This window comes from Salvelinus sp. IW2-2015, linkage group LG8, assembly GCF_002910315.2.
Source record: "Salvelinus sp. IW2-2015 linkage group LG8, ASM291031v2, whole genome shotgun sequence".
Taxonomy (NCBI): Eukaryota; Metazoa; Chordata; class Actinopteri; order Salmoniformes; family Salmonidae; genus Salvelinus; species Salvelinus sp. IW2-2015.
The window spans coordinates 43,305,025-43,322,318 of NC_036848.1; the positions used below are offsets into that span (position 1 = coordinate 43,305,025).

At 43.9% G+C, this 17,294-nt stretch overlaps 1 protein-coding gene across 3 annotated transcripts in view; it reads right to left on the bottom strand.

The window, feature by feature from the left end:
- Positions 1-4,681: 4,681 nt before the first annotated feature.
- cox10 (cytochrome c oxidase assembly factor heme A:farnesyltransferase COX10) overlaps positions 4,682-17,294 on the bottom strand; it is a 65,536-nt gene continuing 52,923 nt past the window's right edge. For all 3 annotated transcript variants that reach the window (XM_023993447.2, XM_023993448.2, XM_023993449.2), the window contains 3 exons: positions 11,948-12,018; positions 8,393-8,625; positions 4,682-6,025 (listed from right to left, as the gene is read on the bottom strand). In XM_023993447.2, coding sequence (XP_023849215.1) covers positions 5,583-6,025; positions 8,393-8,625; positions 11,948-12,018 — 747 coding nt within the window. In that variant the 3' untranslated portion in view covers positions 4,682-5,582. The remainder of the gene's footprint in view (positions 6,026-8,392; positions 8,626-11,947; positions 12,019-17,294) is intronic.

Below are 17,294 nucleotides of genomic sequence, written 5' to 3' on the forward strand. Positions count from 1 at the left end.
AGTTTTGAGCCTTCTCTCGAGGACTGGACCTTTTACAGCACGAGGGGGCGTACCGATACATCTGATTGACAATCACCATGGCCAATTGACTCACGCAAGCTAAATAATCAGTTGTTTGTTGGTAGAAACGGACCTATCACAGGAGAGTGTGGGAGGGCACTCGCGTTGGGATTCTCGCCATAGAGATGAAACGCTCTTATTGGATGAAGAGACGAACGGTATTCTATATAATCACTAGGGAAATTCTATAGTTAAAACTGTATTTTTGGTGAGGCAGCTGCGAAGTCCACCTGCTGTGCTATTCCCTTTTTATCTTTGAGCATTATTTAATGTGTATACTAACTAACACAATGGATTGGGTAGGGGACTATTTTCTGCTTCTGTGTCATATAGCCTATAGGCCTACGAGAATAAATGATTTATTATGCATATCACTGAAGCGCATATCTCTATAGGCCTATTTATAACCTTTCTGGTCATCTCAAACTCTTTATGACCAAATATAATTTTTGCTGTTAGAGATCTTCTGCATTGCCAAACATAAGGGGCCATCGATTGTGCCAAGCACGGTATATAGGCTGCATTAGAAGTTAAAACATTTTCTTCCATATTTTCAAGGAGAAAAATATTTTCGATGATTTTACTTTTTCAAGAAAGCTACATCGAGATATAGGCTACAAATTAGTATTCATAACAAAAAACAGTTATAACAATGTCGTTTCCCAATTGTTTTGGCAGAGAACTTGGAGAAGATATTAGCTATATACTTGACAATAATGAAGTTGAACCGTTGGTGAAATCAACTTGCAAGTCATTTTAGATGGAGAAATGAGCGGTTTTATCAAAGGAATAGTAGACTTCGCCACTTCATTTTTTTACAGTGAACGTAAGTAGTCATTAATTAATAATAATGATTCATACCTTTATTATTGATAATAACACATGAATTATTAGCAGTTGTATTACAAAAACGACAAGATTATTATTATTATTATTACTAGCCTATCATTATTATTATTATCATCGAAAACAACAACAAAATGATGCCAATTAGAATTTTGAGTTATGCAATTCTTGCAAGAAAAAACATGTCTTCATTCAATTGAAGAGGACTTTGGCCTATCAGTTTATTATTTGTTAATATTATTATTTGTTAATATTAAACTAATTGTATGCCATCGGAAATGACCACGTTGTCCTAAATTCAATGTAAATATGCAGAAAAATGTCGACTTCAAACGAAAACAGTGTGTGCTGGAACTTTCTGTCGCGCTGAAGGTGGCTGACTATTCATGAGGAAATAAACGCATGTGTATAGTTCAGAACGTTTTCACTCTCACYTGGATATGAATGTTATGTGTATAATGTGTTATTTCTTAATGAATATGAACTCATATGGCTACCTCATGAACTTGTGAACATTTTCTTCATAAATAAGTCAATTAGACAAATATTTGGTCAATCAATCAAGTCTTTTTTTCGTTAATTGCAAGGGCAACTGGTGTAGCCTAGTAACACACAGACTGCCGCACCGCCCAACAGCCTACAAACTCTGTGATGCATGGTACATGAAAACTAAACCCATTCTCCGAGGACAATAAACTACTTTAGGCTATTCTATATCAGGCTTTTATCATGATCTTTGTAAAAAAATATATTTTAAAACTATCAAAAAGGATAAACATGAAAAAGATCTTAACAGGTCTAAATTACAGCAATATTTTAACTTTGCACGGCAGATATCAAGTCAATGACAACCCTAAAATTGATCAGTTTAACTTCAAAGGACATCTACATTCGATCCAAAATCACATTAATTAGAGGTCCGAGCACCGAAGGTACTGGAAACCTTATTGTATAAGTTATATTTCTTAGTCTGAAAAATAACTGATTAACCTAGCCTACATTAGCCTGAACAATTTTGTCAAAGACACATCACATTGCAAAGGTTTCAGAGATGAGTATGCTAGATCATTTACAGGCCACTATAACATACATAGGCCTAGCTATACAATTCCATACATTCGAGTCACTGAAATCTTTGCAACACTTAGTGTTTTTGTGTCTTGAGACTATCTCACAAGCCCAAAAACATTTCGTAGAAGATCAAGTAATGTGCTCAGGATCTGTTAAAAGGCCCCAAGTTACTTCAAAATTATGCTACATTACCGAGGCATTGGAGGTAAATCCACGACACCAGGGTTAGGCCACTTTACACGACTGACCAGACACACTAAGGCAGCGCGGGGGGAGTCGGCCAGATGTTACGGTCAAGAATCAAGTCGGTCCTCCTTCGGGAGTCGGGAGTGCATCTCTGTCGGGCTGTATCTTCTGTTAATGGTAGCCTATAGACGCCAAATTGACTCGGGTTCATTCTTTCTTATGTGTTTAACATTGGGCCATATAGACTAGCACTACTAGACAATATTCAAATCAAGAAATCTTATAAATATTTTTGAACATGCACATTTTTATTTAGGCTGTACAATTCTAAAAAGTCGAATAATTCCAGAGCCCCTAAATCATGCGGAACCACTACATCCTGTTTAGACTACGCTACTACAGGCCTAACAACCGACCGTAGGCTAGTGAACTTGATCGACCAAATAACATTGAGGGATCGACCCCATCCAAGTTAGAAATGTACAGAACACGAAGAGCCTCGATCTCCCCTGATAGTAAAGTGGAAAACAAAAGGCTACTATTAGGCAAAGTCTTTATACGATCCATCAACTAGGTTGTCGTGGAATGTGAGCCATTTTCTCGTTTAATTCTCTGAGATCAGAGCCCAGATGTCGGGTCAGTATGGACATAAAAGCCAGCATGCGTTCACAGTGGATGTCTGGATGGAAAGTTCCTTCCGCGTGTTTATCAATATTTCACTCTTTGTTGTTGACTCTGGCAAAGGCCCTGCTGCCTGACACTCTGGTGCCTTCAGTTGACGGCGATTTAAAGGGTGCATGTCTCTGCGCTGAATAGAGGTTTTAAGTTCCAAATGGCACACAACTCCCTATGCACTGCATTAAATAGGGTGCATTTGGGACGCCCTTAGAAGATACTTCCTTTAAATTAATGATTATAAATGCATAACTTTGGGATAAAATATAGGAATTATTCTTACGATTAAATACTTTAATTCATGAAATCATACCAAAACCACATTTTGAAACATTCCCCCCGCCTTATTTCAAATAAAGGGAATAGCGCTGAAATATGTATATGAAATAAAACACGCACGAGGAAAATAAGAACTTTAATGTTTAAGACTATTACTGAAATATAAAACAAGGCTACTTTATTAAAGATGGAACAACTGCCATCTTCATAGGAGGATATCATTTACCTGTCAACAAGACAGCAGGTGAGGAATCAAGGCTTCTGGTTGACCAGGTCCATCAGCGAAGGGAGCTCCAGGACTGTAGAAATCTCAGAGTGGAGGCCTGGTAATACGAGTCATAGTCGCTATACACTTGTCATAGAGGCAACAGGTGAGAGCTGTATTAAATGCCTATGAAGTTTGTACAGCATCTGAGATAGGAAGGGAGAGCAAAGTAGAGGTCTGTGGCTACGTCCCAAATGGCACCATATTCCCTACATAGTGCACTACTTTTGACCAGGGCCCATAGGGTTCTGGTCAACAGTTGTCCACTATTTAAGGAATAGGGTGCCATTCGGAATAAGGAATAGGGTGCCATTCGGAAGGAACCGAGGGGCGAGAGGAAACCCCAGCAGGGGAAAGAAGAGAGGGAGCCGCAGGGGCAAGGCAGACCCCCTTGCCTCCCCGTGGATGGAATCGAGTGAGGTCCAGTCTATCACACTGCTTTCACAACCTCCTCTGAGCGGATGTTGTAAACGTGACAGGCAGGCAATCACACTGACTGAGCCCTCAGAAGGTTGGCAACTGACATTTCATCTACACACAGAGAGACACAGAGAGACACAGAGAAACACACAGGTTGCGGTGGTGTTTTTTCAGCCTATACAGTAACAGCTGTGCTGATATGGAACACTATCCATTGTGAGCCCTTTCGGAGGATATTACACAGTTCTGTTCCTCTGCAGCATGCTTGGGACAAATCCCACAGCCCCCTTTAACTAAGGAATGGGTGTTCCAAATTGCACACCATTCCCTAAATAGTGCACTACTTTTGACCAAAGCCCTATGGGCCCTGTATAGGGAAAAGGGTGCCATTTGGGACACCGGCATTGTTTAATGGAGGTGGGTGATGTTTAACGTAAACAATCTAAGAGTAAAGAGTGGAAGGGGAGCATGTGATGGACTAAGTGACAGGTACAGCAGTGGGTTGATTTTTGCTAAATAGGTGTTGGTGATATTGATATTCATGTGACTAACAGGACATGTGTCTACTGAGGCTACAATTAACCTGAATCTTGACATTACCAAAGTTTATGCCCATGCCAACACAATTATCTAGCTGGCATGTAGTGGTGGTGTACGTGTGGGTGATGAATATCTACACAAATGTGTAAGACTCATCCCTTTTATGTCAGATAGCACGATGACGTCATCTGCACTGATAGGAATACGCCCCCTGTGGGAAGGACTTGGTGTCACTAATGAAACCCTCTAAATTTGCTTTAATATGGATAACAAAGATTTCTATGCTTGAATGGGAAACACTTGACACAGTATAATGAAATAATTAGACAATCAACTGACTCAAAAGTAAATCAAATAAATTGATTAAATCATAAGACGTTTATTGTAAGAGAACATTTGTAATGATTTTTGTGTCTTACAAAAATGGTTTACAAGTTAACTTCTCTTTTGTTTTGGTGCAGGTGAACCGTGTAGAGTTAAAGCAGTGTGTTGCAGACAGAAGAATACCCTCCACTGAGATTGCTGAACAGCTAAAACCAAGAGGCATAGGCAATCGTTACAGTCAAGTAACATATAGGCAAGTAATAACTTATCACTGCATTTCAGTGCAGTGGCTAGGTTGATTTAAAACCTATTTCCTTAATCGATTATTTAAAAAATTGATGCACAAATATTTACGTAACTCAATGTACTGTTGTCTCACTTATCTTACAATGCTTCATGGCCATRACAGTTGACTCTTGATTCTTTCTTGACGTCATCTTGTGTTGATACAATGCATGGTTTCTTTCAAGATCGGGGCCCAATTGCGAATCCATAGGAGCAATTTACACTGTACAACGTTCTCATTAACAACAGTCATATACAACATGGACAGGTACTAGAGGGCAGCCTTCCTTTATAAATACATATATACACACCCACTGAAATGATTCATTACACCCTGAGGTTATTTCAGGAATTCACAATGTGTGGTTTTCGTTGATCAACCATTTCAGCCATGTTGCTTCCACCCCGTCCCTTTGCCTTGAGGGCACGGAGAGTGCAGTCGGTGAGCACCACAAGTCCACAGACATACACAGATCAAATGGAGTGTGTCCCTAGTACTCCCCTCTCTCAGGATACAGAGGCAGAGAGAGGAAGACATCGTAAGGTAATACCTCCATTTGTACGAAGGGTGGGTGGAGAAGTAATGGCCAGTGTGTTGGAGGTTGGATGTGGTGGGGTCTAACGGGCTATCCTAGTTCTGCATGGCGAGGGGCAGGGGTGCTGGGGCTAGGCTCGAGGTCTTCGCCACGCCCTCTTTGTCGGTTCGGGACTTCTTACAGGTGAGCGCCAGCAGCAACAACATAGGCAGGTGCCACAGACTGCAGAAGAAGAGCTTGCGGGCGGAGCTGCGGTCTCCCTTCTGGTAGAAGCGGAAGGCCAGATAACTGATGTAGAGGTTAATGGGCAGGGAGACTAGAGGAAAGGTCCAAGTGGTGACGTCCAGCACAGGGCCCAGGGCCGAGAGACCGATCAGACCCAGGCTGTGGCGCAGGGCCACCCTCTTACACATGCCCGGGTGGGTGACGGACATCATACGGTAGCCTCCCCGGGAGTAGTCCTCACGCAGGTTCCAGCTCAAAGCGTTGAAGTGGGGGAACTGCCAGCAGTACAGGAAGCCACCCAGCAGCAGAGCACCTAGAGAGGGGGAGGGAGAAGAGAAGATATTGACAATGACTAGATAGAGAATTCACAAATCTCTTGGTGTTGCATTTCCCAGTCCCTCTCACAGGGATTTATGGTGATTTGTGGGCAAAAATGCTTGATTTTGCTGCTGCAATTCTGACATTTTGGACAGCAATATGCAATGATTCTGTCCAATTTGTCACAAAAATGCGATGGGGGAAAAAGTTTGTTGACATGTGGCTTAATTGAACCATATTACCCTCTTTTTGTGCAGCGGTGATGGGTCAGTTGTATGCGATAAAATAGGGATGATTTGACGTAAAATAGTGCGTTGCATAATATGCAGGAAATTGTTGACTTTGCACATTTGTTTTTTTCCTAATGCAGAATCTTGGAGGGACTGATTTCCCCTTTGACTGAATCTACGTCTTTTTTCAATCAACTTATCGTTCCTGGACATTTCACTGCCCTGACCCCTATGACACAGCCTCCGTACACGATACAGGAGACGTTGTGAGGTGAGAGAGTGAATGGGTAACTGAATACGAGAACATGGATGTTGTAGACACTAGTCAGAGAGGAGGAATCCCCTAGTCATTCGGTCTGTTCTGTTCCTCTCAGACCTGTGGTTAAACAGAGAGAAAGAGACCCATTCATCAGCTCGCCTTGCACATCCTGTGTGTGTGTGGGGGCAACAAACAGCCCGGGGCCACGTGTACGGTGTGGCGTTGTAAACGTTCCACCAGAGAGCAAGTAGCAGCAGAGAGAGAAACAGGAGACCCGCCCCGGCCGCCGAGGCACAAAGACTCACTCGGCAGCGCTGCAGAGGCACCCGAGCGTTACATACAGGGTTTCCTTTTGTTTCACTCCGCTGTTCTTGCGTTTTGTAAACACAAAAGAAGCCTAAATCCCCTAGGAAAACAGGGCCTTAAGGCATCTCTACTGCAAACCTCTCCGGTCTCACCAAACACAGTGATCAAACAGGACTATAGTGCAGCCTGTAGTAGCAACTAACAGGACAGATMATGGTAACTATTGTCACTTTAGACTTACTTCTGTTCTATTATTTTATTACTTTATTTTATTAATGTTTAAATGACCCCCAATTGACCTGGTTAAAATGCCAATGTCCAAGTCATACTTATAGCCGAAACTGAGGGGGTCCTTCTTACATAAAGGGCATGAATGTCATTGTATAGCATGAGAGCAGTCATTGAATCAAGAGGGCCACCAAGGGAAGAGAAAACCCCCAGCGGAAGTTCAATGGGAATAAAACACATTCACTCCCACGTGAAAAGCCCCATAGATTCATGATTAACATTTTGTTGAGAGCAAGTCCCAAGATCTTGGCTTGGTGAGTGTAAACTAGTGTGTGTACCCTACGGAGAGACCCCGGTGACAAGCTGCAACACAGTTGACAGTTGCCATAACAGAACACTTAACATGTCTGCCAAACAATCTGGAGAGGAGACCCCCCTCTGCTCTGCCTTCCTCATCCACTAGAGAACTGCACGCACACACACACACACACACACACACACACACACACACACACACACACAATACTGTGTGTGTTAGCAACGTGGGACTCTGGGTTGAGGAGTATGTAAATAAAAGGCTGGCCGTAAGGGGGGGGGGGGTCAGGCCTGGTCACAGAGGTCCTCGTCAACCCAGTGAAATACATACAAACTCTGTTGTGTTGAATGTCAGTTGTGAAAGAGGCCTCACGGAGTCAAGCAGAGACTAATTGTGTTGGAATGACAAGACAAACTGTAGAAATAGAATTGAACCTATAGAATAGCTGCAGTTCAGTGGAGACATGGATATACAACATGCAGAAAGGCCCTCTAGTCTACACTACAGTCTAGCTCCTAACTCTCCTGGGAGTGACCACACAGTATGTTCATTTAGGCTGTGATAAACCGTGTATTTCCCACTAGCTGGATATCTACTTTGGAAAATAATAAAATCGCTCTGAAGTGTCAGATTTGAACCACTTTATCAGACTTTAACATACGTAACTGTAGGAACGAACACCAATGTATTATCATGAGTCTACACAGAGTCTAATATGGACATATGAACTTTAACACACCACAGCTGCTCTTTGACCCAATGTTGGACGAACAAGTATGGGTGTATCCTTTTCTCTCCTCAATCCCCCATTTACCAACATATTCAGTTTGAACAGCTCGTCATACACCGGCTGCTTCATCGTGAAACATAAGATGGGGTGTATCATTACTGTGTGTGTGTGTGTGTGTGTGTGTGTGAGGGAGACCCATAGGACCAAGTATCATGACTGTGTGTGTGTGGGAGAGGACACTAGGACCCAGCAGAGAGAGGCGTACAGTGAGTGTGTGTCCTCCAGTTCAGTACCTGGGTCCAGGGCACCTGTAGCAGCCGTCCAGCCCATGATGGGGGGAATGGCCCCCACCACCGCCCCCACCCAGGTGTTGATGATGCTGAGCCTCTTCAGGGGTGTGTAACAGCAGGTGTAGAGGAAGATGTTGAGGGCCCCCAAGGCCCCTGTTAGAGGGTTCACAGCCAGGGTCAACACAGTGATACCAGGGACACCACAGGCTAGGGCAAAGCCCACCGCATGGAGAGGACTGTGCGACGGAGGAAGAAAGGGAGGGAAGGAGAGGGAGAGAGGATAAGGAGGGAGAGATCAGGAGGGAGACAGAGAAATCTCTTAATACAACTTCCCCACACTGTATTTCACCAACAACAAATTCAGCATACAATAGAGAGCTAAGCTACCTTCAAAATACTGAACACCTGGCTTAAAGACACAGAATACTGAACACCTGGCTTAAAGACACAGAAAGACAGAAGAGAACAACAATTGCTCTCATGCTCTGATTGAGATATGTGGACTTGTGGAGATTATAGGAGAAGATGACAATAGCCCCATGTAAACACACACACAGCATGTGCCACACGGCCGGGCCACACATTTGGACAGAGTTAGTGGCGGTCCGGCACTCAGTCTGAAAACATGGGCTTAGAGGAGAGCTCATGTGATCAGCGTTTGTCAGGGATAAAAGTGGCCCTGCAAGACAATGAGCGTGTGGCTGCGAGGCTGTACGCATTACGCACGCCCAGAGATCAAACCATCCTCAGCCCTAACCACAGAGGCTCCCGCTTTTCACCGGATGAAGACCTCCTCCCCCTGTCTTTTATTGAAAGCAGCTAGCTAGCGACTCCAGGGCTGGTTCAAGTAAATATGCTGTAAATTAGAGGGAGGAGATTTGGAGATTAAAATCTTGAACAAACGCAGCAGGCCTTCTGAAGCGAAAACAGGCTTTTATTTTGGGAGATAGGGTATTAATGTGATTAGTGTGTTATGTCTGTTTTATGTGGCAGTGGTGTGTGTAAGTGTGTGTGTGTGCTCGCTGAGTTTGGGTAATCTCTGTGGGGGTCGAAGTGAGGACTGCGTCACCCGGCCTGTGGGGGGGGGGGGGGGGGGGGGGGCTGTGTCTATATTGGGTGTGGATGTCTAGGAAAGTATATGGTAGACTGAATGGGTAAAGAGAGGGGGAAAGCAGGGGGGTAAATAAAAAGTCAGCACTAAGCCCATGTAGCTGGCTGGCTGGCTATAAGAGGGAACTTAGCCCCCAGTTGTGGAAAGTAAGTTCTTCACCCAGGTTTACAAGTTCTTCACCCAGGTTTACAAGTTCTTCACCCAGGTTTACAAGTTCTTCACCCAGGTTTACAAGTTCTTCACCCAGGTCTAAAACAGGGGTACTGAACTCATTTCATGGAGGGCTTAGTGTCTAGGACATTTTTGGTTTTCCTTTCAATTAAGACCTAAAACAACCAGGTGAGGGAAATTCTTTAATTAGTGACCTTAATTCATCAATCAAGTACAAGGAAGGAGTGAAAACCCACAGACACTCGGCCCTCCGTGGAATGAGTTTGACATGTGGTCTAAAAGTTCTTCAAGCTCGAGTGAGAGAATGAGGACTTAGACAAGAGCATAAGTTGGGGGGTTGAAGGGGTGTCTTCAGCGTGATGAGAGGGTGGTTGGTGGCAGGCAGGCAAGAAGAAAGGGTCTGGAAGAGAGTGTCATGGCTTCTCCAATTAGACCAATGAAGCGGGCTACACGAAGGAATGGCTCAGTGTTCAATTGAAATAAGATCCACACAAGAGTGTGATGTGCTAGAGGAGACGGTAGCTGTCTAGGGACGGTCTTCTAGAAGACCCAGATTAAGCTAGACTAAAAATCACTTTCAATCAACATTTCTTCATTGGACATACTTTGTGACCTAAACTAGGCTTGAGCTGGGTTCAGGGAGCCTCATGGAGAGGGTGGAGCGAGGATGGAGCGAGAGAGAGAGGATGGAGAGAGAGAGAGAGAGGATGGAGAGAGAGAGGATGGAGGGTGAGAATGTGAGATGCTGAGGGCTTGCTTGACAGGGACTGTAAGCGTTGTCTGCGTCACAAATGGGACCTCAGCCTATGTAGTGCACTACATAGGCTATGGTCATATTCCCTATGTAGGAAATGGGGTGCCATTTGGGATGCTGCTGTAGCCATCCAGCTGGTCCACATCAGGCCACAGGTTGTGTGTGTGTCACACACAGTCCTCAGTCACGTCAACACCAGGATATACGGACAAAGCCAGGCAGCGGCAGCACCCTGGGTCTGTTTGGAGAACAGTTTACATCCTAAATCTCCAACTCAACAAGAGGAGTGTCCCTTTAAACAACACATCCCATGAGGATTCCACTGTGGACATGAGGAGATGGGGCCAGGTCAGGGTTCAACACCAGCGCTTCAGCATCTCACAGTTGTTATGGTAGGAGTCTTCTCATTTACCCTGGAGTTTCCTATGCCAGGGATCATCAACTAGATTCAGCCCCGGGACCTTTTTGTCCTGAGTGGATGGTCAGGGGGCCGGAACATAATTAGAAATCATTTTATACCACACATTGACTGCAAGAAGCCCAAACATATATATTTGACTAAAACATAGTAATTTCAAAACTAGCTTCGATTTGTATACGATCACATATCTCTATTATGAGTGGGAATATTTCAAAACAGATTTCCAAAATTAAAATCAACTGGAGCTGATTTGCTGGTGTTTTTACAGTCTTATGTCCACAACAAAGAAAAAATGGTTGTATTTATTTTGCTGGCTAGAGCAAGAGAGAGCGAGAAAGAGAGGAGAGAAGAGAAAGAAAGAGAGAGCAGGTACAGGTAGCCTACACCATCCTCCCAGCCTGCCAATAAATAGTATCAGGTTACACCTGGCAGGTGTGGAAGGGGAGAACTGGTTGGTGCTGCAGGCATACTATTTCTGATCTGATATTGGCAGCAACCTTCCTGGCTCCTGGCTGTACTCTGCTACTCTGTATAGACAGCCTGTAGCCTGTCCCAGGCTTGGCAGCATAACTGATTGGGAAAAGAGTGTAAAAGGATCTGTGATGTGGGTGGTGTTGCTGTGCTCTGCAGCACTATTGTTTAATTGAAGGTGTACCCACAGTGCTCCATGCCTCCCCTCGTTATCACGAGACACGCAATAACACAGAGCTGTTATTACGCCAAGTGGCAGGATCCAGTTTCTCCACTGGTAATACACTTCACTAGATCAGATGACCTACTCAATACGGAGACGGCATGATAAGGGAAGTAGCAATGTATTTGGTGATGGTATCAAGGTCTCACTCAAAAGAGAAGGTTTTTAAAGCCAAGGGATTTTATCCGTGTGAAATAACAGTTGAATGATTGTGAAAAATATATTTTATGCAAAATTGTTGTGAAACAGAACTACACACAAAAACAGAGGGGATCTCCCAAATAGCACCCTATTCCATATGTAATGCACTACCTTTTGACAATGGCCCATTGAACTCTGGCCAAAAGAAGGACACTATATAGGGAATAGGGTGCCATTTGGGATAGAGAATACAATTGTTAGTTTACCTTATCTGTCCCCTGACCAGGGGCCGGTTCTTTGTGCGGTTCATGTTGGAGTCAAAGGGCACCTCAAAGTACTGTGGAGAGAGAAAGAGAGAACAGAGTATGGGTTAATGGAGGAGTCAAGGAAGGAAGGAAGGAAGGAAGGAAGGAAGGAAGGAAGGAAGGAAGGAAGGAAGGAAGGAAGGAAGGAAGGAAGGAAGGAAGGAAGAACATACAACTCATATTCAGAGGCCTTTCAAGTTCTTCTTTGTAACCTGTAATCCTGTCAACCCACCATTCCCTAAACTGCCTGGCTATGTCACCCATCACCACATACACCTGATCAGTGGCACTTTCATAACACAATCTCTCTGGCATAGTTGTGGTCTTAACCAATATCATCTTCTATGGGAGCATGAGAAGCTTTGCTACAAAACTTAGGGAAAAGCTTTTCTGATATTTTTCATGACCAAAATTAGGCTAAATTGTGGTAAACATACAGGGGAAAATACACAGCAATGCAGGCCTTCGTCAAACATCTGCAGTGAAAGAAAGTGAGGGAAGCAGCTCAAGACAAATCTCTGAGCAGAACAGCGGCCCTTCACGTCGCAGAATGGGGACTGAGGTGGGATGTGGTTAGGAGGAGGTTGCTGGGGTCTAGGGTACATAGGGGGAGGATTATGTGAAAAACAACATATTTTTCTGTTTTATGATCTACTCTGGGAGAGCCTGCTTCAAAGTGGCCCCAAGAGATCAGCTATGTGTGACTAAAACGCAAACACATGGGGCGCTTAAATGCAGGAACCAGCTAGTATGTGTACGTGTGTACATGTGTGTAGGCCTACGTGTGTGTGTAGCTAAATCTCTGAGCCAGCACCCTAATGATGAAAACAGACAGAGCACTCAGACTAGAGTCCAGACAACCAGAGAATATTAAGATCCATTACTTCTGAAATATGGCTGGAATAAAATATATAATAAACAGATAATACACTTCTCTCCTCCATCTCCCCCTTCCTTAATTTACGGTCCTTTTGACATAGAAAAGCCTCTATTTAAAAACACCCGTGGTGGGTAATACATTTCATATAGAGTACATTTATATTTCGCTAGAGGCCTTCGGAGAGTTGGGTCATACCACTTTAGTTGCACAGCAGGGGGGGGGGGGACTTCTTTGCATTAACTATGACAGGGAAGTCTGTCAGCTTGGCCTGTCGGTGTGTCCCCTCTGGAGACCTAAAGGAATGGATCGTCTTGACCTGATATGCTGCTTTCTCAGGAAAGGAAAACCTTTTTGGATAGATGAGGGGTTGCATAGCAACTTGCAGGATTCACCCGTGTTCTGTGTCTGCCTACGAAATGCGTTATAAAGGGGAAAGCACACTGAATTGTTCCTCAAAAGAATCACTAGTACTACAGAGATGACTAAAACGTTCCTGACTACTTCATGACCAGTCTAGCAGGTAGGTCTAACGAGGCCCTCAACACAACTTGTAGCGTACGCATAGCAGTGTTCTAGAATACTGGACCGTTGGCTTTCATACTTTTTGAATTCTCCGTGCAGCTATAGCAATTTCTCCAACTGTTAACACATTCAAATAAATAGACGCGTACCGGAGCAGCGTTGGTTGGGAATTGTGGCGAGGTGCACGGTCAGACTTCGTGTCCTCAGCCCCCGTGGATGGTGTTCTCAGAGCCGCGTAGCTATGTCACAATGGGACGCTGGACTATCACGTCTCTGTTTCTGGACTACGATATACGCTTGAAACAGGTGAGCAACTGGTCAGGCCTAGGCTTCATACAGAGTGTGGGGTTGATAATTGATGCATTTCATTTTGTTTCAGTGGCAGGTTGTGTAACATAAGCTCACAGCCACCCAAAGGGATACATTTAGTGGTGGGATAAGCTAAGCTCCATATAAAGTCAGTCTTCCCCTTCCCTCTTGAGCTGAGGTCTGCTGTGCTGGGGCTGATGACGGGCTGGCCTGGGTTGGGAACAGCTGTGGCTGCGGCTATGGGACCCAGGACTCAGGCTGAGGTGTTAATTCTATTTCCTGGGTCAGGAAACGCGTCAGGGGGTCAGGGGCCGCGAGAGAGAGGGAGAAGAGAGCTCTGTACTGCAGTTGGAGCGGCAGCCAGGGCGAGAGCAGAACTGTCCCTCAGGCAGACCAAGAGCTCACATGCAGGACTGCTCGTTGGTCACATAAAATCACAATCGTTTCAGTTTCCAATAACGACATCATTCTGACCTGCACATAAAACTCTGACACCCACATAACTGTACCTCTGCTTTGCTCCCTCGTTCCCTACAGGCCTGTGTGCAAAAATACCAGGGGTGCAGAAGAGAGGAGTGTATCACGGAATACAGCGTTTGGAGCAGGGTTGGGCTCAATTCACATTTTTTTTTATTCACTCCCATTCAACTCATTCATTGAAATTCAAAATTGGCCACACCCCACAGGAAGTAGAATTTAATTCAGTGCAATTCAAAGAAATTCCACTCAGTCATAGAACATGAGTTTCTATGACTTCTAGTTACCAAAGAATAAATCACGTTTAGAGCCCGACCGATAAAAATCGGTTGATCCTTTCACAGACACACTTGTATCGGCCTTTATTCCACAGATAAAGCGCCTATATTATATACATAGAATAAACCAATTACGGTCAATTTRTGACATTTTCAATGGTAGCCTGAAGAAGGCACTCTACGAGCTGTTCATTGAACACCATTCAGCCCTAGGTCACAACGTGAGAGAGCGTAGGCATGGTGATTTGATGGTGAGTAGCTTGCCACAGCCAACACATTAGAATAAGTAAATAATCAAAAGTACACATCACCAAGCAAGCAGCCCTGTCCTCACATTCTCACTTAGTTAACATTAGCTGGCTAACTAGCCAGCAAGGTAGTTAGCTTAGCTAGTTAGCAATCTGTGCTACTTATGTGCCAAAACTGGACAGGCGCCAAAGTGAAAACTGTTAGTGTCTGGGCCTAATATGTAAGCTAGTGGGCCTTATTTTGTTAGTTTTCCGAAATATGAAATAATCAAAAAGCAAGACAGTTGGCGCAGATCTATCCTTCAGGCCATGCGCTTGCATTCATGATGAGATAAGTAGCTAACGTAGGCTAGCTAGCTTAATCAGAATGTGTGACAAACCAGTGCGGCAAGCATTTGCCTGCATAAAAGTTCTGTCATCAACGCATTCCATTTGCAATTGAAATGTATAGCCAATACCTTTGTATTGAATAACAGTGTAAAATAGATATGGTTTCTGTAAAAAAAAACATTGTTGTAAAGACCAGCTAGCTTTTGCTTGTTATAACCAAAGATTATGGATAGACTGACAATATATTTGTCTCTCTGCCCTAACAATGGGTGTCGCTGTCCACAAAGCAGTACGGTGGGCTGTCTAGCTCCCACCTATCTTTTCTTTGGATTGGTGGATACATCTCATTATTGTTTTCATTTTTTGAATATTTGATGAAGGTTGTTGACGTCAAACGCCTGTATTCAATGGAGAGAGAGATGGTATGCTACTAGCCTCATGCCAATAACATGCATAGCCATCGAGACAACAATATAATTTATTTTGCCGGGATGTCAAGTACCCTAGTTATATCAGTACACTCGTAACAACTTAAGCGTAACAAAACTTCTATTTGATCAAATCAACCTTACGTAGCAAATAAGCCATACATTTTTTGACCAAATTCAATACTCTCTCATTGACCTCCATACAAAAACTCCTTGCGTGGTGGAAACAAAAAAACGCCACCTGCTGGAGGGGGAGACAGATTTTCCGCTGAGTTGGGCCTCTCCTCCACTCTGTTATAACTTACTCTCATTGAATGGTTGCCATAAAGTGTTTGTTTACATGTCCTTTGTTGTAAACACTGTTGTAAATCTACTCAAGACAAATGCTGATACCGACATCTAGTGACATTATGAAAAGCATGTTATTGCATTTCAATGCTAATTTGTGAACTTGTTAAATTCCTTCAACCAGCCACCCCTTGTGGTGGTTTAGCACAAACACTTCTACATACTGCTTATCCACTGCCAAAGACAGGTACAACTTAAATGTGTGTAAGGCAAACTAAACAAGTTTTGTATTTACTGTCGTATTTATAGAGGATGTACACTGAACAAAAATATAAACGCAACACGTAAAGTGTTGGTCCCATGTTTCATGAGCTGAAAGAAAAGATTCCATAAATTTTCCATATGCACAAAAAGCTTATTTCTCTCAAATTCTGCATTTCTCCTTTAATCCATCCACCTTACAGGTGTGGCATATCAAGAAGCTGATTAAACAGCTTGATCATTACAAAGGTGCACCTTGTGCTGAGGACAATAAAAAGGCGACTAAAATGTGCAGTTTTGTCACACAACACAATGCCACAGATGTCTCAAGTGTTGAGGGAGCGTGCAATTGGCATGCTGAATGCAGGAATATCCACCAGAGCTGTTGCCAGATAATTTAATGTTTATTTCTCTACAATAAGCCACCTCCAACGTCGTTTTAGATATTTTAGCAGTATGTCCAATCGGCCTCAGAAACGCAAATCACGTGTACCCACACATAAACTTTCAGGACCCTGTCTTTCAAAGATAATTCGTAAAAATCCAAATAACTTCACAGATCTTCATTGTAAAGGGTTTAAACACTGTTTTCCATGCTTGTTCAATGAACCATAAACAATTAATGAACATGCACCTGTGGAACGGTACGAACAGCTTACAGACGGCAGGCAATTAAGGTCACAGATATGAACACTTAGGACACTAGAGGCCTTTCTACTGACTCTGAAAAACACCAAAAGAAAGATGCCCAGGGTCCCTGCTCATCTGCGTGAACGTGCCTTAGGCATGCTGCAAGGAGACATGAAGACTGCAGATGTGGCCAGGGCAAAGAATTGCAACGTCGTAATGTGAGACACCTAAGACAGCGCTACAGGGAGACAGGATGGACAGCTGATCGTTCCCGCAGCGGCAGATCACGTGTAACACCTGCACAGGATCGGTACATCCGAACATCATACAGGTACAGGATGGCAACAATTGCCCGAGTCACACCAGGAACYCACAATCCTTCCATCAGTGCTCAGACTGTGCGCAATAGGCTGAGAGAGGCTGGACTGAGGGCTTGTAGGCCTGTTGTAACAACGTCGCCTATGGGCACAAACCCACCATCGCTGGACCAGACAGGACTGGCAAAAAGTGCTCTTCACTGATGAGTCGAGGTTTTGTCTRACCAGGGGTGATGGTCGGATTCGATTTTATCGTCAAAGGAATGAGCGTTACACCGAGGCCTGTACTCTGGAGTGGGATCGATTTGAAGGTGGAGGGTCCGTCATGTCTGGAGCGGTG